Source organism: Schistocerca piceifrons, chromosome 2 (genome assembly GCF_021461385.2).
Source record: "Schistocerca piceifrons isolate TAMUIC-IGC-003096 chromosome 2, iqSchPice1.1, whole genome shotgun sequence".
In the NCBI taxonomy this organism is placed as follows: domain Eukaryota; kingdom Metazoa; phylum Arthropoda; class Insecta; order Orthoptera; family Acrididae; genus Schistocerca; species Schistocerca piceifrons.
In genome coordinates this window covers 453,190,511-453,207,559 of record NC_060139.1, presented here as the reverse complement: position 1 = coordinate 453,207,559, position 17,049 = coordinate 453,190,511, and the positions used below count along the sequence as shown (strand labels likewise).

Genomic DNA, 17,049 nt, shown 5'->3' with positions numbered 1-17,049 from the left:
CGTGCGTACGGCTTCTACTTGCAGTCGCAGTCTGCAGCTTAAGATGCAGAAGACGTTCCCGAGAACACTTGGGCGGTGGCACCATATGAACGCGCGTTATTCCTCTAGTAGCTTCAATCTTCCAGTAGGACACTCACGAAATGACTCCTAGTAAAGAGGAGTCTGCCCGTACTCGTCGTCACCGATTCGTCCAAATTTTGGTATATGCAGGGCTTGGGTAGAAATGATTGACGAAATTGGACGCTCCAGATCGCCAGTCGATGAGGAGAAAGGCTTTTTTTTCCGCTGGTCCAGCGAGATGTGTGCCATTTATCGTAGAAGTGTTGCCAGGCGGTGGTTGACGCAGCGGAAAGAGTGCAGAACGGTAATCAGAGGGTCTTGGAGTCTAATCTCTTAGGAAGCTTTTTTTCAATTTTTACGTTACTTATACTGCAAATAAACCGAAATGCCCAATATTTTGTTAATATTAATATTTTCATCAAAGGCGTGAAGAGGAATGGCAAAGAAAAATTGGACATTGTACGGTGTACACGAGTACTTCGTACATAAAGTTTGATTTTTTTTCCGCATGGAGTCGGCCGGGGTGGCCGAGCGGTTCTAGGCACTACAGTCTGGAACCGCGCTACTGCTACGGTCGCAGGTTCGAATCCTGCCTCGGGTATGGATGTGTGTGATGTCCTTAGGTTAGTTAGGTTTAAGTAGTTCAAAGTTCTAGGGGACTGATGACCTCAGAAGTTAAGTCCCATAGTGCAAAGTTATTTGCAGATTCCTCGCGGACGCTGAAACACAGTCCTTTCTTGGAAATTATTTGCAATCCGAAATTTTCTATTGCTCTCATTTTCACGCCTTTTGTGAAGATAGTAATAGGTAAACACACTACCTTTAGCATCATTTGTTTATTTGCAATGTAAGAAATGTAAAAATTGAAAATAAAACTTTACACATATGTACTCGACCCCATGAATCTCACCGCCGTGCGGCCCACCGGCAGGACATAGGAACCTACGAGATACCTTACGAAGGTCTGCTTACGTAGTAGTAAGAACCACCATTAAGTTAGCAAACTTGAAATATATTACAGCCACTACGTACCGGTTCGGCAAGGTGTCAATGAAAGAGGACACTAATTGCAACGCTAATGGAGGCATCTGAGAGTTAGTTCTTACCGCGGTCGGTATTCGAAGGGAACGGGAAGGAACCTTAATGTGTGCTACAATGTTATGTACCATTCGGTATTTTAGTTCTGAATAGCAGGTTCCGACAGGTGTTAGGTTTTTTACCCCGTTTTTAGTAAAAAAATAAGTATCAGTTAGCCATAGCAGCAGTGCCAAAACTTTTGGTTTTTAAATGAACTTTTTTAAAAAAGAGTAATTTTTATTTGTAAAATTTGCATTACTTTGAGATACAGCATTATTACAGAAAATGTGAAAAGCGACCAGTGCTATTTTAATAACAATGCCGACAGAAACGAGCAACAAACACTTCGCATAAGAATTGGTACAGCATTGCTGAGACATTAATGTACCTGTTACCATGTGGCGTGACCTATTAAACGGTACGCATGTACAAGCCTTGTGTAAGACTTGCTACATCTAGTGTATATCGTAGTTTCACGCTGTCGTCGTCGGACATTAGTTCTATTGCAGAATGGCACCATCCCTAAACTGGAAGTATTTTGTGAAATGCGGCACCAATGAAGTACAATGATCCATCTGCTTTAAAAGATCAGGAACAGGACGAGCCACAGCAAGAAGAAAACTTATAACCTGACAGTTCAGCTTGTTGCTCGTATCTACGTAATATCTCTATTTGCTTGTACGCCTTGTTTGAAAATTGACAAATTAATACGAAAAGCAGTGTTCATCGACTTCAGTTTTCACCATTTAGCACTGTCTATTGCTATTGCCCAAGTTGTGGTATGATCCTCGTTGACATGATTTTTGAGAGAGTTTAAAAAAATAGAATCAGTAGGAGAGTAATGGTGATTCTTTTATTTTTATTTTTTGTAGCCACTTATTGCTTTTCGAGAAAAGCCGCGAACAGTGGACGGAGAAGTTTTATTTGCGTATTTAATTTATTATTTTGATTCTATGCATTTTAAAACTGAGGTAGTCAATTTTTTTCAATCTTTGTTCGATTTATATGTTTATTACAGAAAATAATACGAATAAAACTCGAAAATCGGTTATTTCAGATATCGCTTACTTTGAGCAGTTTTTACACTCAGATTAAATCGGCGTTGGAAAAAATCGAGATAAGCGAAAACCGGTCGTTTCTGCAGTAACCGCCAGCCCCTAGTTTGCAGATTGTGGATGTGCATGTATATGTAGCCTGACTGATTTTACTTCTGCCTACCGGAACACACACAATCTCGTCGGTTTAACCGAATGGTTCTGTGTATATTCGTCTCCACTCAGTAGAAGTGGACAGTTACGGGCTTCGTTATTCTCGGACGAGCATCGTTCGAATAAAACAGGCCTCCAAGGTTCAGACGGTCGCCAATGGAGCTGTAGCGGCGCGGCGGCGGGCAGTGAAAGCGCACAAGATCCGCTATCAATCAGCCCTCCTCCCGTCGGGCTATCGCCGCGTTTGATCTTTCTGGGCCTTTTTGCCCGCCAAACAGTAACGCTTTCCAGTTAATTGGTGGGCGTAAATCTCGGTAATGACGGTCATTAACGGCGCGCCATATGAGGACTGGCGCCAGACGCCGGCACACGACGGCCTAGTTTCGCAGGCGCCACGCACACCGCAGAACTAACGCCAAACGCAGCACTGGCCGAAACACATCCCTCCATCTTCTGCTTCATCTCTACGTAAATACTACTCGCAGCATCCTCCGTAGTCTATTTCGCTTGCTCTATAGTGTGGTGATGTTCGATGATCATCGATGTTTCATTATTGACACGGAAGCCTTTGAAATATCGCATCATGAATGTTAAAGGCAAAAGCCGGGCTGCTAGTCAGCAGTGTCAACAATTTTAGTGCCATTTAAACGAATCTCTTTCTGCGTAGGAAAGTACGTTGCAAGCAGTAAAGTAAAGCCAATAGTTCGTATGTTGACTGTCGAAATGCCCGACATGCAGCTCATACAGACTGTAGGAGACTTGAGATTAGCATCATAACAAAAATCAGAAAATAACGTATTACTAACTAAACGTGTCAACCTGTTAGCCATATCAACTTTGATCGATCTTGCCTTGAAGAACCTCTATTGTCAAGATGCTTCAGCACGTTCGAAGGTATTTGAAACAGTCAAGGATTTGTTTGAGGCTTTTCAGACTAGCGTCAGTGAGGATGGACAACACGTCGTTACATTACAGGGGAAACAGCTAAACCAAATTCGATTTATGGAGTGACCGTTGCAAATTATTCTTTTATTATGCAATTTCGTAAACTATAATAGAAGCGGATCTTTCATTGTAGATCAGTTAACATCTGAAAGATCGACTTCTATGTCTTCCAACAACTATTATCGAACCACATTATCGGTACTGCTAGTAAGAACCTACAAAAATTACTCATAAATGATGTAGCCACAACGTCAGCTTCTGAACGACTTCTCAAAAGCAGGCGATAACAACTCTACACGCTTAAAATAGTAAATGAGTTTTGCTATTTGGGGAGCAAAATAACTGATGATGGTCGAAGTAGAGAGGATATAAAATGTAGACTGGCAATGGCAAGGAAAACGTTCCTGAAGAAGAGAAATTTGTTAAAATCGAGTATAGATTTAAGTGTCAGGAAGTCGTTTCTGAAAGTATTTGTATGGAGTGTAGCCATATGTGGAAGTGAAACGTGGACGATAAATTGTTTAGACAAAAAGAGAATAGAATCTTTCGAAATGTGGTGCTACAGAAGGATGCTGAAGATTATATGGGTAGATCACATAAGTAATGAGGAGGTATTGAATAGAAATGGGGAGAAGAGAAGTTTGTGGCACAACTTGACCAGAAGAAGGGATCGGTTGGTAGGACATGTTGTGAGGCATCAAGGGATCACCAATTTAGTATTAGAGGGCAACATGGAGGGTAAAAATCGTAGAGGGAGACCAAGAGATGAACACACTAAGCAGATTCAGAAGGATGTAGGTTGCAGTAGGTACTGGCAGATGAAGCAGTTTGCACAGGATAGAGTAACATGGAGAGCTGCATCAAACCATTCTCTGGACTGAAGAAAACAACTCCTCTATAGAGTGAAGGAGAAACATCTCACAGAATTAGTTTTTTTCCCCATGTGAGTAGAAAAAACTTTAGATGTAACGTTAAATATTTTTGTCTTCACTGATAATAAACATATTTGATGTACTTACGTATTGTTTTTTAAGGCATTCTATAAATTCTTTTTTAACATCGGGTTCAACAATGAAGTCGAAAAGAAGATCGAATTCAGACTCGATCGCACAGCCATAGCCTAGATCTTAAACGTCAGTCGCCAACTAATCTAAATCTGAGCTGCAGGCAGCCGCGACGACGCACCGCTCTCCGCGGCCATAGAATCATCAGTTAAGTCTCCACTCCTACAAAAATGTGGAATTCACTGGTAGTATTGGTCTGTGTAGCATCTCTAAGCATTTCAAATATCTGTTCTTAATTCTGTTTAAGGCGGAGTTACGTTCTTTGTTAAAATAAGAGAAATTTTCACACCCAAAATAGTTCCCAGTTATGAGGAACTGACAATCACAATGTGTTACGCAGCGAAAGTGAACTACAGTAGGAGCATTAAATGCCGGAATACTATTGGTGAACTGCAGCCCGCTAGCTGTCCATTACTGCCGACTACTACAAATCGGGTTGCAGTTTGTCAGCCCTAAACCTTTCCTTCCTCCCTCTGCTGTTCTTCCGAGTGCCAAGCTGACTATTCTTGGATGTTGCAGCAGGCGTCCCCTCCGAAGTGTCGTTCTGTTAAGGTTCTTCCACCTGTGCCCCAGTGTGCTTTTGATAGCTCCGTTGTAATGTTTCTTCATAATTACTTCTGTTCTGCGATTATTGTCACCTCTCTTCTAAATTTTAAGCAAGTCTCGATTCTCGTTTCTTCTGCTCTTAATAACAGAATGAAACCTGTTATAAGGCTATGAACTTCAAAAGTTATTTTTTTACGCAACTAAAACGTTGGCCATTAGCCATACACACCTGAAAAACGGAATTTTGAGGAACAAGCAACAGGCGTTGCCTAGTGCGCTGTTTTTCAGGTAGGCATTACGAGGGCAGTTATAGTAAGAAACCGCCTCGGTCTTCAAAGCGGAGCTATCTCTAAGCTGCTGTACGCAAACATGTTACAGGAAATCTGTGTCATCATCGGAAGGTCTTTATTTCATATCTGAATCGTGTTATGTTAGATTCTAGAACCTTCTTTCTCGCCGTGTAACATGTTGGGAGTTTCCCATGTTGTCCCTTCAAACACTCGACGTGGAAACAGACAGACGCATGCCTTTGAGAAGTCAACTCTAACACAGCTAACACGTGTTGTTGAGAAAGTAGTCATAGGCTTTTGTAGTTCGTTTTAGTATTTCGTTACTTAATTGCATTTAAGAGTAGAAACTACAGGGCAAAACTCGTTCAAAATGTGGACCAATTTCCAAATGAAAGAAATTTTTGGCAGCGAGGTATTCCACTTTCTCTCTTTGGACGAAACACACACAGCACCATTACTTCAAAAGGTCGTGTGAATCAAGGTTTTCTTAGGCAGTGTCGATGTTTAAGATCTTACGGAACAGACATTACAATAATGAAAGCAACGTTTCATTGGCATCAACGCCGTATTTGTGCGAGGTGTACCCTAGTATACGAGGTTCCATTCCCGTTCTCAGCATTGAGCACGACGCAGAAAACATAGGGGCATACAGTGCGATTCCTGCAGTGTGCTTCTAGACGTGGGGAAAGAGGGTGGCAGCGGACGTGATACTCGTATTCTGCTCATAGTAACGAGGAGCTAGGAGTGAAATTGAGCGAGGGTTGCCCTCGCTGTATAATTTACCACGGTAAGTCACAGCCGCTGCCAGCGCAGTGCCGTGGGGTAATGGCTCTGATGGTTGTTGCAGACGTATTCGGGACTGTTCTGCGTGGTGGTGAACCCGTACAAGAAGCTGCCGATCTACACGGAGAAGATAATGGAACGCTACAAGGGCATCAAGAGGCACGAGGTGCCGCCACACGTCTTCGCCATCACAGACACTGCATACCGCTCCATGCTGCAGGGTGAGTACGCGCCGCATGCGGCGACCGTACGGTAAATTAAACTTCCCCATACCTGTTGGCTCCACCTCAGGAGGACTAGCTGAATGACGAGTGCGCAAGTGGGCGTGTACTCGGCTAAGAACGGCACTTGACATGAATATCCGACATTAGAACAACGCGCTTGCCCATCTAATGACTGCTAATCGTGACAGTATTGCTTCCTTTCTAACTACTGAGTACGTCAAATTGCGTTTGTGGTGAAATTCGTTTCTAACGGAACACAGCTCGAATTCCATCTTTGAAAACCGACAATTGAATTAGTCATGGAAAGAATACTGAGTTTTGTGATGTGGAGGAGCCTGCAGACCCTGATAATAAAGTTGTATTTGTCATCCTGGTTAAATTCTAAAACTTTCGGTGTTGCCCATAAGAACGAGGGGCAAGAGGCAAGACAACGTCAGAGGAAGTAAAGGAAAAAAAGTGTGGCTACTTGCACATTGGTCTGTTGCGATTCACCCTTGCCTTTCCTCTGTTGATTGGTAATACTAGCATGACGTTACACTTAACTTTCGAGCAGTCTACACGCTTGGCACTTCGCAGGATGTCAAAGGTATGCAGCACCAACCACAAGAGCCGCACAAGAAGAGTAATTTGTGTTTACTTATTTGAAGGTATCGACTACATCAAAAGTAAAAGTAATCCCATACTCAGGGAATGAGCCTGAATCGACGTTCTTGGCTAGGTGCTAATGGAGGTGGTTTGCTGTTGTCTTCCTCCGTCTTGTTATAAAATGTAGAGGGTGTATCCGTGTCTCGTGGATAACTGTGATGACAGCTTTTACAGTGTAGTGTTGGGTTTGTGTTGTTATGGATGAAGGGAAGGGAGGGGACAAAACTCGATGCTGCCACATGGGCCACTGCCCTCGAATAGCACCAAGAGGGCCGCCCAGCTTAATCAACAATGTTACGTGCCCTCACTTTGAGGCACTGGGGAGAGGTTTGGAATTTAATCCAGGACATTACCTCAAAGACTGGGGCTGAGCGCTTCACGCCATCAACCCCCTTCCCCCTACCGGCCAAATACTAGCAGTGAAAATTTCATTCACCAACAGGATTCGAACCGACTCGAGAGTCGAGCGCCACCCAAAGGCATGGTTTAGCGAATTTTTTTTTTATCGTGCTGGTGTGAGAGACTCTGGAGCATTTGCGTACTGCTGTTGCAATTTGTGCAGCCTGGTCGAGGAGGCGTATACACAGAGTATGTGCTCCAGTTCCTTAATGGTAATTAGTTAATTCATTCACGTTTGCTCGAAGATCGTCCCAAAGTTCTTAAAACTAATGTTACTCTGTTGTAAGCTGCATTTTATACCAACGATTTGGTTCCTCTATTCGTGTCCGATAATGAGTCGCTGAGAAATAGCTTTCTGCAGCGTATTGCGTAGCTATATGGCAACTGGTGCGTTTGCGGCTATACACTTCGTTCTCGATGACCGAACGTGACACTCCCACAACTGCCCAGACTGCGGATAAGCGGACGCTGTTTAAGAACTATGAAGCCCACTGCAGCTAAATAATCACGGAAGACTAGCCGATGACGATTTTAGTGGTAAACTTTCGGACCCTTATACTCTGTTTTAATACCTGGTGGTAACAGATATGACGCAGTATGTAATAGAATAGCACGTGTAATCAGTAGTAGAGGTGGCGAATGGAGAGCAGATTTAAGGGAAGAGTTCAAGCAATCTACGGCGCATCTGCTGGTGCAACCAACTGTAGAGTACTGCTCCATTGTTTGGAAACGTAAGAAAGTTGGTCTGACAGCTGACGCAGAAAAAAGAAAAAAACATACGCGCTGTCGGTCGTAAAAGATCTGTGCGGTGGCCCATATGGAAGTGTCTTACAGACGTTCATGATGAAACTGGATTGGTTGGAAGGAACACAGGGTTCTTCGAAACACTGTTGTATAATTTTATAGAACCAATATTGAAGGCAAATATTACAACGTGGGTTGCTCAAGACAAATGTAGATCTGTGCCAGGGTTCTGAGCTGAAACAGTTAATTCTTGGATTTCGACTTTGGACGGATAGTTTCGAGTGCCTCTGTGGCGCGATTGACGCATTGTTAAAAAGCTTATCACTTGCCGCCAGTAACTGTCGCTGAGAGTCGAACAGCAAACATTTCAACATTCTCACTACAGAGATGACAATCACCATTCTGTTAAAAGGCTTGGTTTTCCGGACTTCGGCAATTGAAAGTTATTCTTCAAAAAACACATTTCTTGTTCACATTATACACTGGTGTCCAAAATTAAAGAAACAAAAGGAAATTTTGCAAGGTTGCGTTTATTTTGCCACAAAACAGTATAAACAGGTGATAGTAAAGCAGAAACAATGTAATGAATACAAAACGCAAACACCTGCAACATGCATAACGGTAGACAAAAATGTTCTTCGTTTTCTCCAACTTGACGGATTTGCGCACACATTCCGACAACTGGTTAATGTGCTCAGTATGGAGTGTGACTACCTCTGGCAGCACCACAGGCCTGGCAACGACGAGGCATACTGGGAATGATGTGATCAGTCTCATGTTGAGGCAGTAACGCCCATTCTTCCTGCAGAGCTGCTCGCAGTCTTGGAGTGTGGTTGGTGGATGCCGACGTGATGCAAGCCGTTACCTTACTGCATCCCAGAGGTGCTCTACCGGATTCAAATCGGCAGGGCGAGCAGGCCGCGACATGCGTGCAATATCTTCCATTTCCAAGAAAACATCAACCACCTGTGTGCTCGATGAGGAGCGTTATCGTCCATCACTACGACGTCTGGGCCCACAGCACCTCGCAGCAACTGCAAGTGAGGTTCCAAGATTTCGCCACGATACCTTACAGCAGTGAAACATTGCTGATTCATTCATACAATTTCATGAAAAGGTGTTCTAGTGATCAACATAATCACTGCCCACACCATTAGGGATATTCCTCGATATCGGTCTCTTTCCAGATTGGGTCTCGAAATAGTGTTCCACGTTCCCTCTACATGCGAATCCGTCGAGAATCGCTCTCCAGACTTAATTGGGACTATTTGCGAAAACAGCATTGGGGTCATTGTTCAACCGTCCAGATGGCTCGCGGATGACTACACTTTAGACGGTCCCTTCTGTGAAGACGCGTCAGAGGTAGACATACAGCATCTCTTCGACAATAAAGGCAACTCTGCTGAAGCCTTCTGCACACCGTCTGCCCCGATAAGACACGTCCAGTGGATGCTATGAGCTCACATGCCAGTTGCCGTGCATTACTAACAAGGGAACCCCCCCATCGCACCCCCCTCAGATTTAGTTAATAAGTTGGCACAGTGGATAGGCCTTGAAAAACTGAACACAGATCAATCGAGAAAACAGGAAGAATTTGTGGAACTACGAAAAAAATAAGCAAAATATACAAACTGAGTAGTTCATGCGCAGGATATGCAACATCAATGAGAATGTGAGCGCAGGACGCTGTGGTCCCGTGGTTAGCGTGAGCAGCTGTGGGGCGAAAGGTCCTTGGTTCAAGTCTCCCCTCGAGTGAAAAGTTCACTTTCTTTATTTTCGCAAAGTTATGATCTGTCCGTTCGTTTATTGACGTCTCTGTTCACTGTAATAAGTTTAGTGTCTGCGTTTTGCGACCGCACCGCAAAACCGTGCGATTAGTAGACGAAAGGACGTGCCTCTCCAATGGCAACCGAAAACATTTGATCGCTAGGTCATACGTCAACCGATTCCTCTGCAGGAAAACACGTCTGATATATTCTATACGACACTGGTGACGGCATGTGCGTCACATGACAGGAATATGTTGTCGATCCACCTAACTTGTACACTTGGCGAATGGGTAAAAAGATTCTTCTACCTTGCCCGATTTAGGTTTTCTTGTGCATGTGATAATCACTCCCAAAAAAGTGATGAAAACATAAGAGTTTGTCACATAAACTGCAACAAATGAATGCAACAGCTTCACAGTCGCACAGTTTTCCCTGTGCTCTGTCGAAACATATGTTTTTAACGTGTTCAAATTTTTTCGTTTGTAGACCGTCAAATCCTGCATATGTCCAAGCAAATTTGAACATGTCCTGGAATTTTGGAGAGCGAAGTTGATTATATAAAAAATTATATCACTCGACGGAAGACTTGAAGCAAGGACCTCTCGTTCCGCAGCTGCTGACGCTAACCACGGGACCACGCCGCTCCTGCGCTCATATTATCCTTGACGTTGCCTATGTTGAGCATGGACTACTCAGTTTGTGTATTTTGCTTATTTTTTTCATAGTTTCACATAACTTCTTCCTGTTTTCTCGATTGATCTGTGTTCAGTTTATCAAGGCCTATCCACTGTTCCAACTTATAACTAAATCCGAGGGGGGGTGCGATGGAGAGGTTCCCTTGTAAGGTCGTAATATCGTTCCCTTACAGCCAAATAACTGTCCTCTCTACTGAAGTCACACGTGGGCGGCCCTGCCCTTCTCTTCAGGATACAGTTTCGGTCTCCCTAAACTGTTACCACATCCGAGAAACAACAGAACGATTCACATCAAGCCTTCGGGCCATATCAGTTTGCGACTGTCTTGCTTCCTTTCTTTCTATGGCCCTCCACCGCAGAGACTCTGGTAGGCATCTTCTCTGTGCCGTACAGCACCGTCTGTGACTATGTACACAGCTGTTGTGGATGTGGGACTGCCCGGCAAACACTACCTCACTTCATAGGTGCCGTGACGTATCGTTGGTATGGTTATTCGTTGATCGGAATGCATCTTCCGTGCAGTACACGACCGTACGGGCATCTGGTTGACAGTTAATATCATTATATCGTGGATTACAGACTGAACGGGGAAATAGGGGTTTGTTGCTTTAAATTTCGACACGAGAGTAGTTGCAACAGCGCTGTAATAGTGCTGTAGTTATGATATACACATAGTGAAAGGGGACAATTCTTTTAGTATTCTTCGCACTACTAGGCGTTTGTGAATTCCGTCGTTGATTTGTTTCGATTTTACTGTGAAAAAAGCTTGTAGGAGCAAACAAGAAAGGTATTCGCCGTGCTAATCTCGTTGAGAAATGTGGTTGTTCCAAGTAACTCTAAATTAACTTTTCAAACGATTTCATCGCCATTTAAAAAAATTCTTCCGTAAATACGTTATAAACATTGTAACTCCTGGGAATTTTATTGGACAACTAATGGAATACCTTACGTGCGACATTTTTGAAGAATAACATACCAGGAAGCAGTTGCTTCGTGTCGAAACAACTGTTAAAGAGAGTAAGTTTCGTTTGACGCATCCTTGATTCCAGACTAGGGAAGGAGTGGCATTATTCCACGCCCAGTCCAGCGTCCTCGAAATTGTTAATCAAGGATATAACGCACCTGAACTGTTAAGAGTACTGGAGCTCCATCCTGACGTAGCTACACACAATGTACGATTCCCTCGTCTCCAAGGTGGGACATTAACCATGTTGGCAACATCTGCAAATAAGTGTTCCCATTCATGTAGCTCTCAAGAAAAACAGGACTCGTGGTAGCATCTCGTTTCATATCATAACGTAAGGTAGGTTCCTTTTGCAACTCTTGCTCGTAATATTTTTTCTTTATCCTTTTTCCTGTGTGAAAGCCGAATTCCTCTGTGTGAGCTGCAATGGAACAGTTGAGTGTAATACGGCCTTTTTAATTTATAACAAAGCACGGTAGATAGCAACCCTCAGCTCCATTTTGTTGTCAGATAATTAATTCATAAACGTCTCTCTAAATCCTTTAATTTTCAAATATTTTTTTAATGTGGCCATACATTGTTAACTGCGGTATTCACGCGCAGCTGCTGTTTCTGAATGAATTTCATTGGAAATTGCTCAGCAGAGTGTTGGCGGCACACGTTTCCTGTTGTTTCCTTTCGTCCGCGCTGCGGCTTGCCTTTGACTCTACCTGAAGCAAAAGCACGTCTCTCCCCATCAAGCAGGACTTCACTGCCTACGCACAGTCATTGCACTAGATGAGTGGTGGTCAACCTGGTCACCATCGCCCACTAGTGAGCGTTCCAGCGTTCATGGTGGGCGGCAGGGGTTTTAAAAAATATTTTCATTAGATTTTAATAAAATTTTGATATAAAATAAATGGCAAGTAATTATTATATGCTTTACCTTGCTGTAACTCGGCATTATAAATTATATGAAGTTACTTTCCTGTTTTATAAATCAGTATTACTGTGAAATCGGTAGCTAGTTAGAAAATTTTACTGCCAAAAGAGATACAAAAGTGAGCGGTAGGTGAAGAAGTTGATTACCCCTTTGTAGACGGAAGAGTGATTCCTCCCGCTAACTTCATGCTGTTCTCAACAACCACCCTCCAAGATGCTCGATAGTCCCTGTCGATCAGGACATGAGCTCTCTCTCGTCTTGGTTTAGCTGTGACTGCTACTTCTCGTTTCCACTTCACAATCACAACAGGCTTCCTTGGATACTTCAGTACGTTTGTAGTGTCCATGATGTTTGCTTAGCTACTCTGGAGACATCCAATGACTAGCCGACTCCGAAGTCAAACACTCCTGACCGGCCCTGTTCTGCGGTTACAGCTGCTCTAATGACAATGCAGTACTCCCCGCCTCCTTTTATACTGGTCGGTCCGCTTCTCATTACATCTAGTGGTGAATTTCGCAGTAGGTAGGGGTGTCCGGATACTTTCTACCGCGACATTCGTATTAGCGTACTACATTCCTTTACGGTGATAGACTTCGTTGGCTCCCGTAGTTGCAGTAACCTCACCGTATTTTGTGAATCTTCGCGTCTGGCGTCTTCGCGTCAGCTTCACTGCTCCATCAGTCGTTTTATGTTGTACTGTAAGTTATTATGTAACAATTAATGTCAATATTAAACAGTCTCTCTCTAACGGACTTCCACATAAAGCTTATAAGTTACCTTATTGCCATGCTTAATAAATTTGGCGCATTATGAAAACATCCACAAAGTCCATGTTCTGATTCGGTAGTTATCCGCTCTGGTATATGAAAATGACTGGCAGCATGGTATGTTTGTGCTTGTAATAGAGAAGAGACAAAAGTCACGAAATACCTCCTCATATAGTGTCGAACCTCCTTTTGCCCGGCGTAGTGTAGTAACTCGACATGGAATGGACTCAACAAGTCGTTAGAAGTCTCCTGCAGAAATGCTGCCCCTATATAGCCGTCCAATCGCGTAAGTGTTGTCGAGGCGGGATATTTGTGAACGAACTGACCTCTCGATTATGTCCTATAAATATTGGATGGGGTTCATGGCGGGTGATCTAGATGGCCAAAACATTGCCTCAAATTGTCTTCCTAACCAGTCGTGGACAATGTTTCCTGGTGACATGGCGCATTGTCATACATAAAAATTCCATCGTTGTTTGGGATCATTAAGTCAATGAATGGCTGCAAATGGTCTCCAAGTAGCCGAACATAACCATTTCCAGTCAATGATCGGTTCACTTGAATCAGAGGACCCAGTCCATTCCACACGAACACAGCCCGTACCATTATGGACCCACCACCAGCTTGCATAGTGCCTTGTTGACAACTTGTCAGTAGCTTGGCCACAATCGAACCTTACCACCAGCTCTTACAAACTGAAATCGTGGCTCATCTGACCAGGCCACGGTTTTCCAGTCGTCTAGGGTCCAACCGAGGTGGTCTCTAGCCCAGCAGAAGCGCTGCAGGCGATGTCGTGTTGGTCATCTGCTGCCACAGCCCATTAACGCCGAATGTCGCCGCACTGTCCTAACGGATAAGCTCGACGTACGTCCCACATTGATTTCTGCAGGTATTTCACGCAGTATTGCTTGTCTGTTAGCACTGACAACTCTGTGCACACGCCGCTGCTCTCGGTCCCTTTGTGACGGACGTCCGCGACTGCGCTGTCCATGATGAGAGACAGTGCCTGAGATACGCCATTCTCGGCACTCCCTTGGTACTGTGCATCTCGGAATATTTAATTTCTTAATGATTTCGGAAGTGGAATATCCCGTGCGTCTAGCTCTAACTACCATTCCGCGTACAGTGACTGTTAATTCACGTTGTGAGGCCATTATCAGGTCGGAAACCCTGACTACAAATGACAGCTTCGCCATTGCACTGCCCTTTTATACCTTGTGCACGCGACCCTACCGCCATCTGTATATGTGCATATCGCTTTCCCATGACTTTTGTCACCTCAGTGTAAAGATATCTTACAGAATCGGTCAGAATCTCACTACCGTTCCGCAATACGGCCAATCTACACATAATGAATGGAGTATGACGTAATCTCTTGAAGACACTGATGAGCTTGACTCGGAAAGAAATTTTCTTCTGCCTCGTCCTGCCTGTGTACGACAGTAGACAAATGCTCTACAGTGCAGTCATCCATTCTTCGCGGTCAATTAAATTTGATAGAACGTAACGGAAGCCTCATTCGTTTCCTGGCACGCTCTCTGCCAGCTATATTTCTTTGCGGACGGCTTGCAGTTTCACAAACTGATGAAGCAGCCGGTATGGAGCTTTCGCGACGCGGTCCCTTTTACGGCAGCCGCGAGTCGTGGAGTCTGCGAGCCGCGAGCCCAAAGAAGGCGCCGCTGCAGAACCCAGCCCTGCCCTGTCCTGCTACTCTCTCTCTCTCACGTGGTGCGTCTGCTGCATTCGGCTCGCGCCTCCTGTAAAATATTGCTAACACATTGCACAACACGCCGCCCCCGTTTCCTCCTTTACGCCTTTTCGCAACACCTGACACACCTGTAGTTGTGTGCAGTGTACGCCAAAACCTTGAAAACTGGAGATACACTGCGTGCCCTACTGAACAAGGATGGACCACTCACCGCCGCAGCTTCTGATAAGACGCCAGTCCTATTTTGAGTAGGAAGTGATATCGAAACAAATATGAAGAATTTGACTAATCATATGAAGTATTGATTATTTGAAAATGTCTTAACTCATCGAAATAAAGCAAAAATAAACATGTGTCCCTTATATTACATTTCTCATCCCTTCAGCTCAAGGAATCGCGCACTCTATGAAGCAAATCCGCTTGTCGACCGTGCTAGCGTGCATTGAATTTGCGACCCTGTAGTGGCTGCAAATCTTATGAGACAGTACCAACATTCATATTGACAGTGTGTGTAGGGCACGACTAAGACTTTCAACGTAAACAAAGAGATGCAACAATTAAGTTTTTGAGAAAACAGAGTTTTAAATTGGTGGCGTGCTTTTGCCGTACGCTTTGTAGGGCCGCTAGGGATCTGCAGACGTGCGAGCAACCACCTAGTTTCATATGCCCGAGGTTTCTGTATCGAATGTAGAGAGAGATTTTACAAAGGTAGGAGTACGGAACTGGAGAAGGCTGACGACGTCAAGAGAGAACTGTAGGAAACATCTGGTCGACATGATCCGGGCTCTTCATGGGCTGTAGTACCGGAAAAATCGTAGTAGTGTCGCGAAAAAGAACGTAGTCTTCCCTTCAGAGATTCGAATTTGTGTTCACGAAGCATATCCCTAACAATCTCATGTTAATTTGACAAATTTAGCAACACGCCTCTGATTTGCTTCGATGTCTTACTTTACTCCGACTCGGTGGGATCCCACTGTACGTGATCTTCGTTATAGATGAGCAACACTTCCCTAAAATTCTTTCAAGAAACGGAGGTCGACCGTTCGCTTTTCGTACTACCGACCTTACATGCTTGTTTCAGTTCATATAGCATTGCAACGTTACGTCTAGATATTCAGTCTACGTGACTGTGTCAAGCAGTATACAACTAACACTGTATTCAAACATTGCAGGATTATTTTCCCAACTCAACTGCGTTGGTTTACATTTAGAGCCAGCTGCCATTATCGTGCCTAATAGATATTCTAGGTCATCTTGTGTCCTACAGTCACTCAACGACGATACTTCCACGCGTACTACAGCGTCACCAGCGCAAATTAGTGGTTACTTTATGCGTCAGATCATTTATGTATATTCTATCACATTTCCCTCACTCCAGATAGACAGTTTGCCTTCGATGAACACCCGACGTCACGGCCAACTTCCTGTGTTCTGTGTTTGAATCCGTGGTCTCTCTTCTTTCAGAAGATCAATGTGTAGGTATTATTATAAAATAAAAAACATAATAAATATAATAAAACGTTTATTCTGGTCAAACATTACAATAATAAAACATAACCTCTCCTTGTACAGCACAATCATTACCTAAAGAACCACCACTCTTACACCATACATAGATTCATTCTGAACTTTCTATTTTACGACACACACGACTTCTTAAAACAAGAGGTTCATCATTTGACACACAAATTCCACCATAATCCTTATTAGACCGATGAATAATATTAAATGTCTTCCAAGCAATTACATCACGTGTTGCAAACGAATCCAAAGAACTCTTCTTACAAGGGAACCTCCCCATCGCACCCCCCTCAGATTTAGTTATAAGTTGGCACAATGGATAGGCCTTGAAAAACTGAACACAGATCAATCGAGAAAATAGGAAGAAGTTGTATGGAATTACGAAAAAAAGTTGTTGTTGTTGTTGTGGTCTTCAGTCCTGAGACTGGTTTGATGCAGCTCTCCATGCTACTCTATCCTGTGCAAGCTTTTTCATCTCCCAGTACCTACTGCAACCTACATCCTTCTGAATCTGCTTAGTGTATTCATCTCTTGGTCTCCCCCTACGATTTTTACCCTCCACGCTGCCCTCCAATACTAAATTGGTGATCCCTTGATGCCTCAGAACATGTCCTACCAACCGATCCCTTCTTCTGGTCAAGTTGTGCCACAAACTTCTCTTCTCCCCAATCCTATTCAATACTTCCTCATTAGTTATGTAATCTACCCATCTAATCTT

At 43.7% G+C, this 17,049-nt stretch overlaps 1 protein-coding gene across 1 annotated transcript in view; it reads left to right on the top strand.

The window, feature by feature from the left end:
- LOC124777800 (myosin heavy chain, non-muscle) overlaps positions 1-17,049 on the top strand; it is a gene marked incomplete in the record, with an annotated part of 283,815 nt that overhangs the window by 144,355 nt on the left and 122,411 nt on the right. Inside the window, 1 exon segment of the mRNA XM_047253316.1 lies at positions 6,038-6,194. Within this exon segment, the coding sequence (XP_047109272.1) occupies positions 6,038-6,194 (157 nt within the window).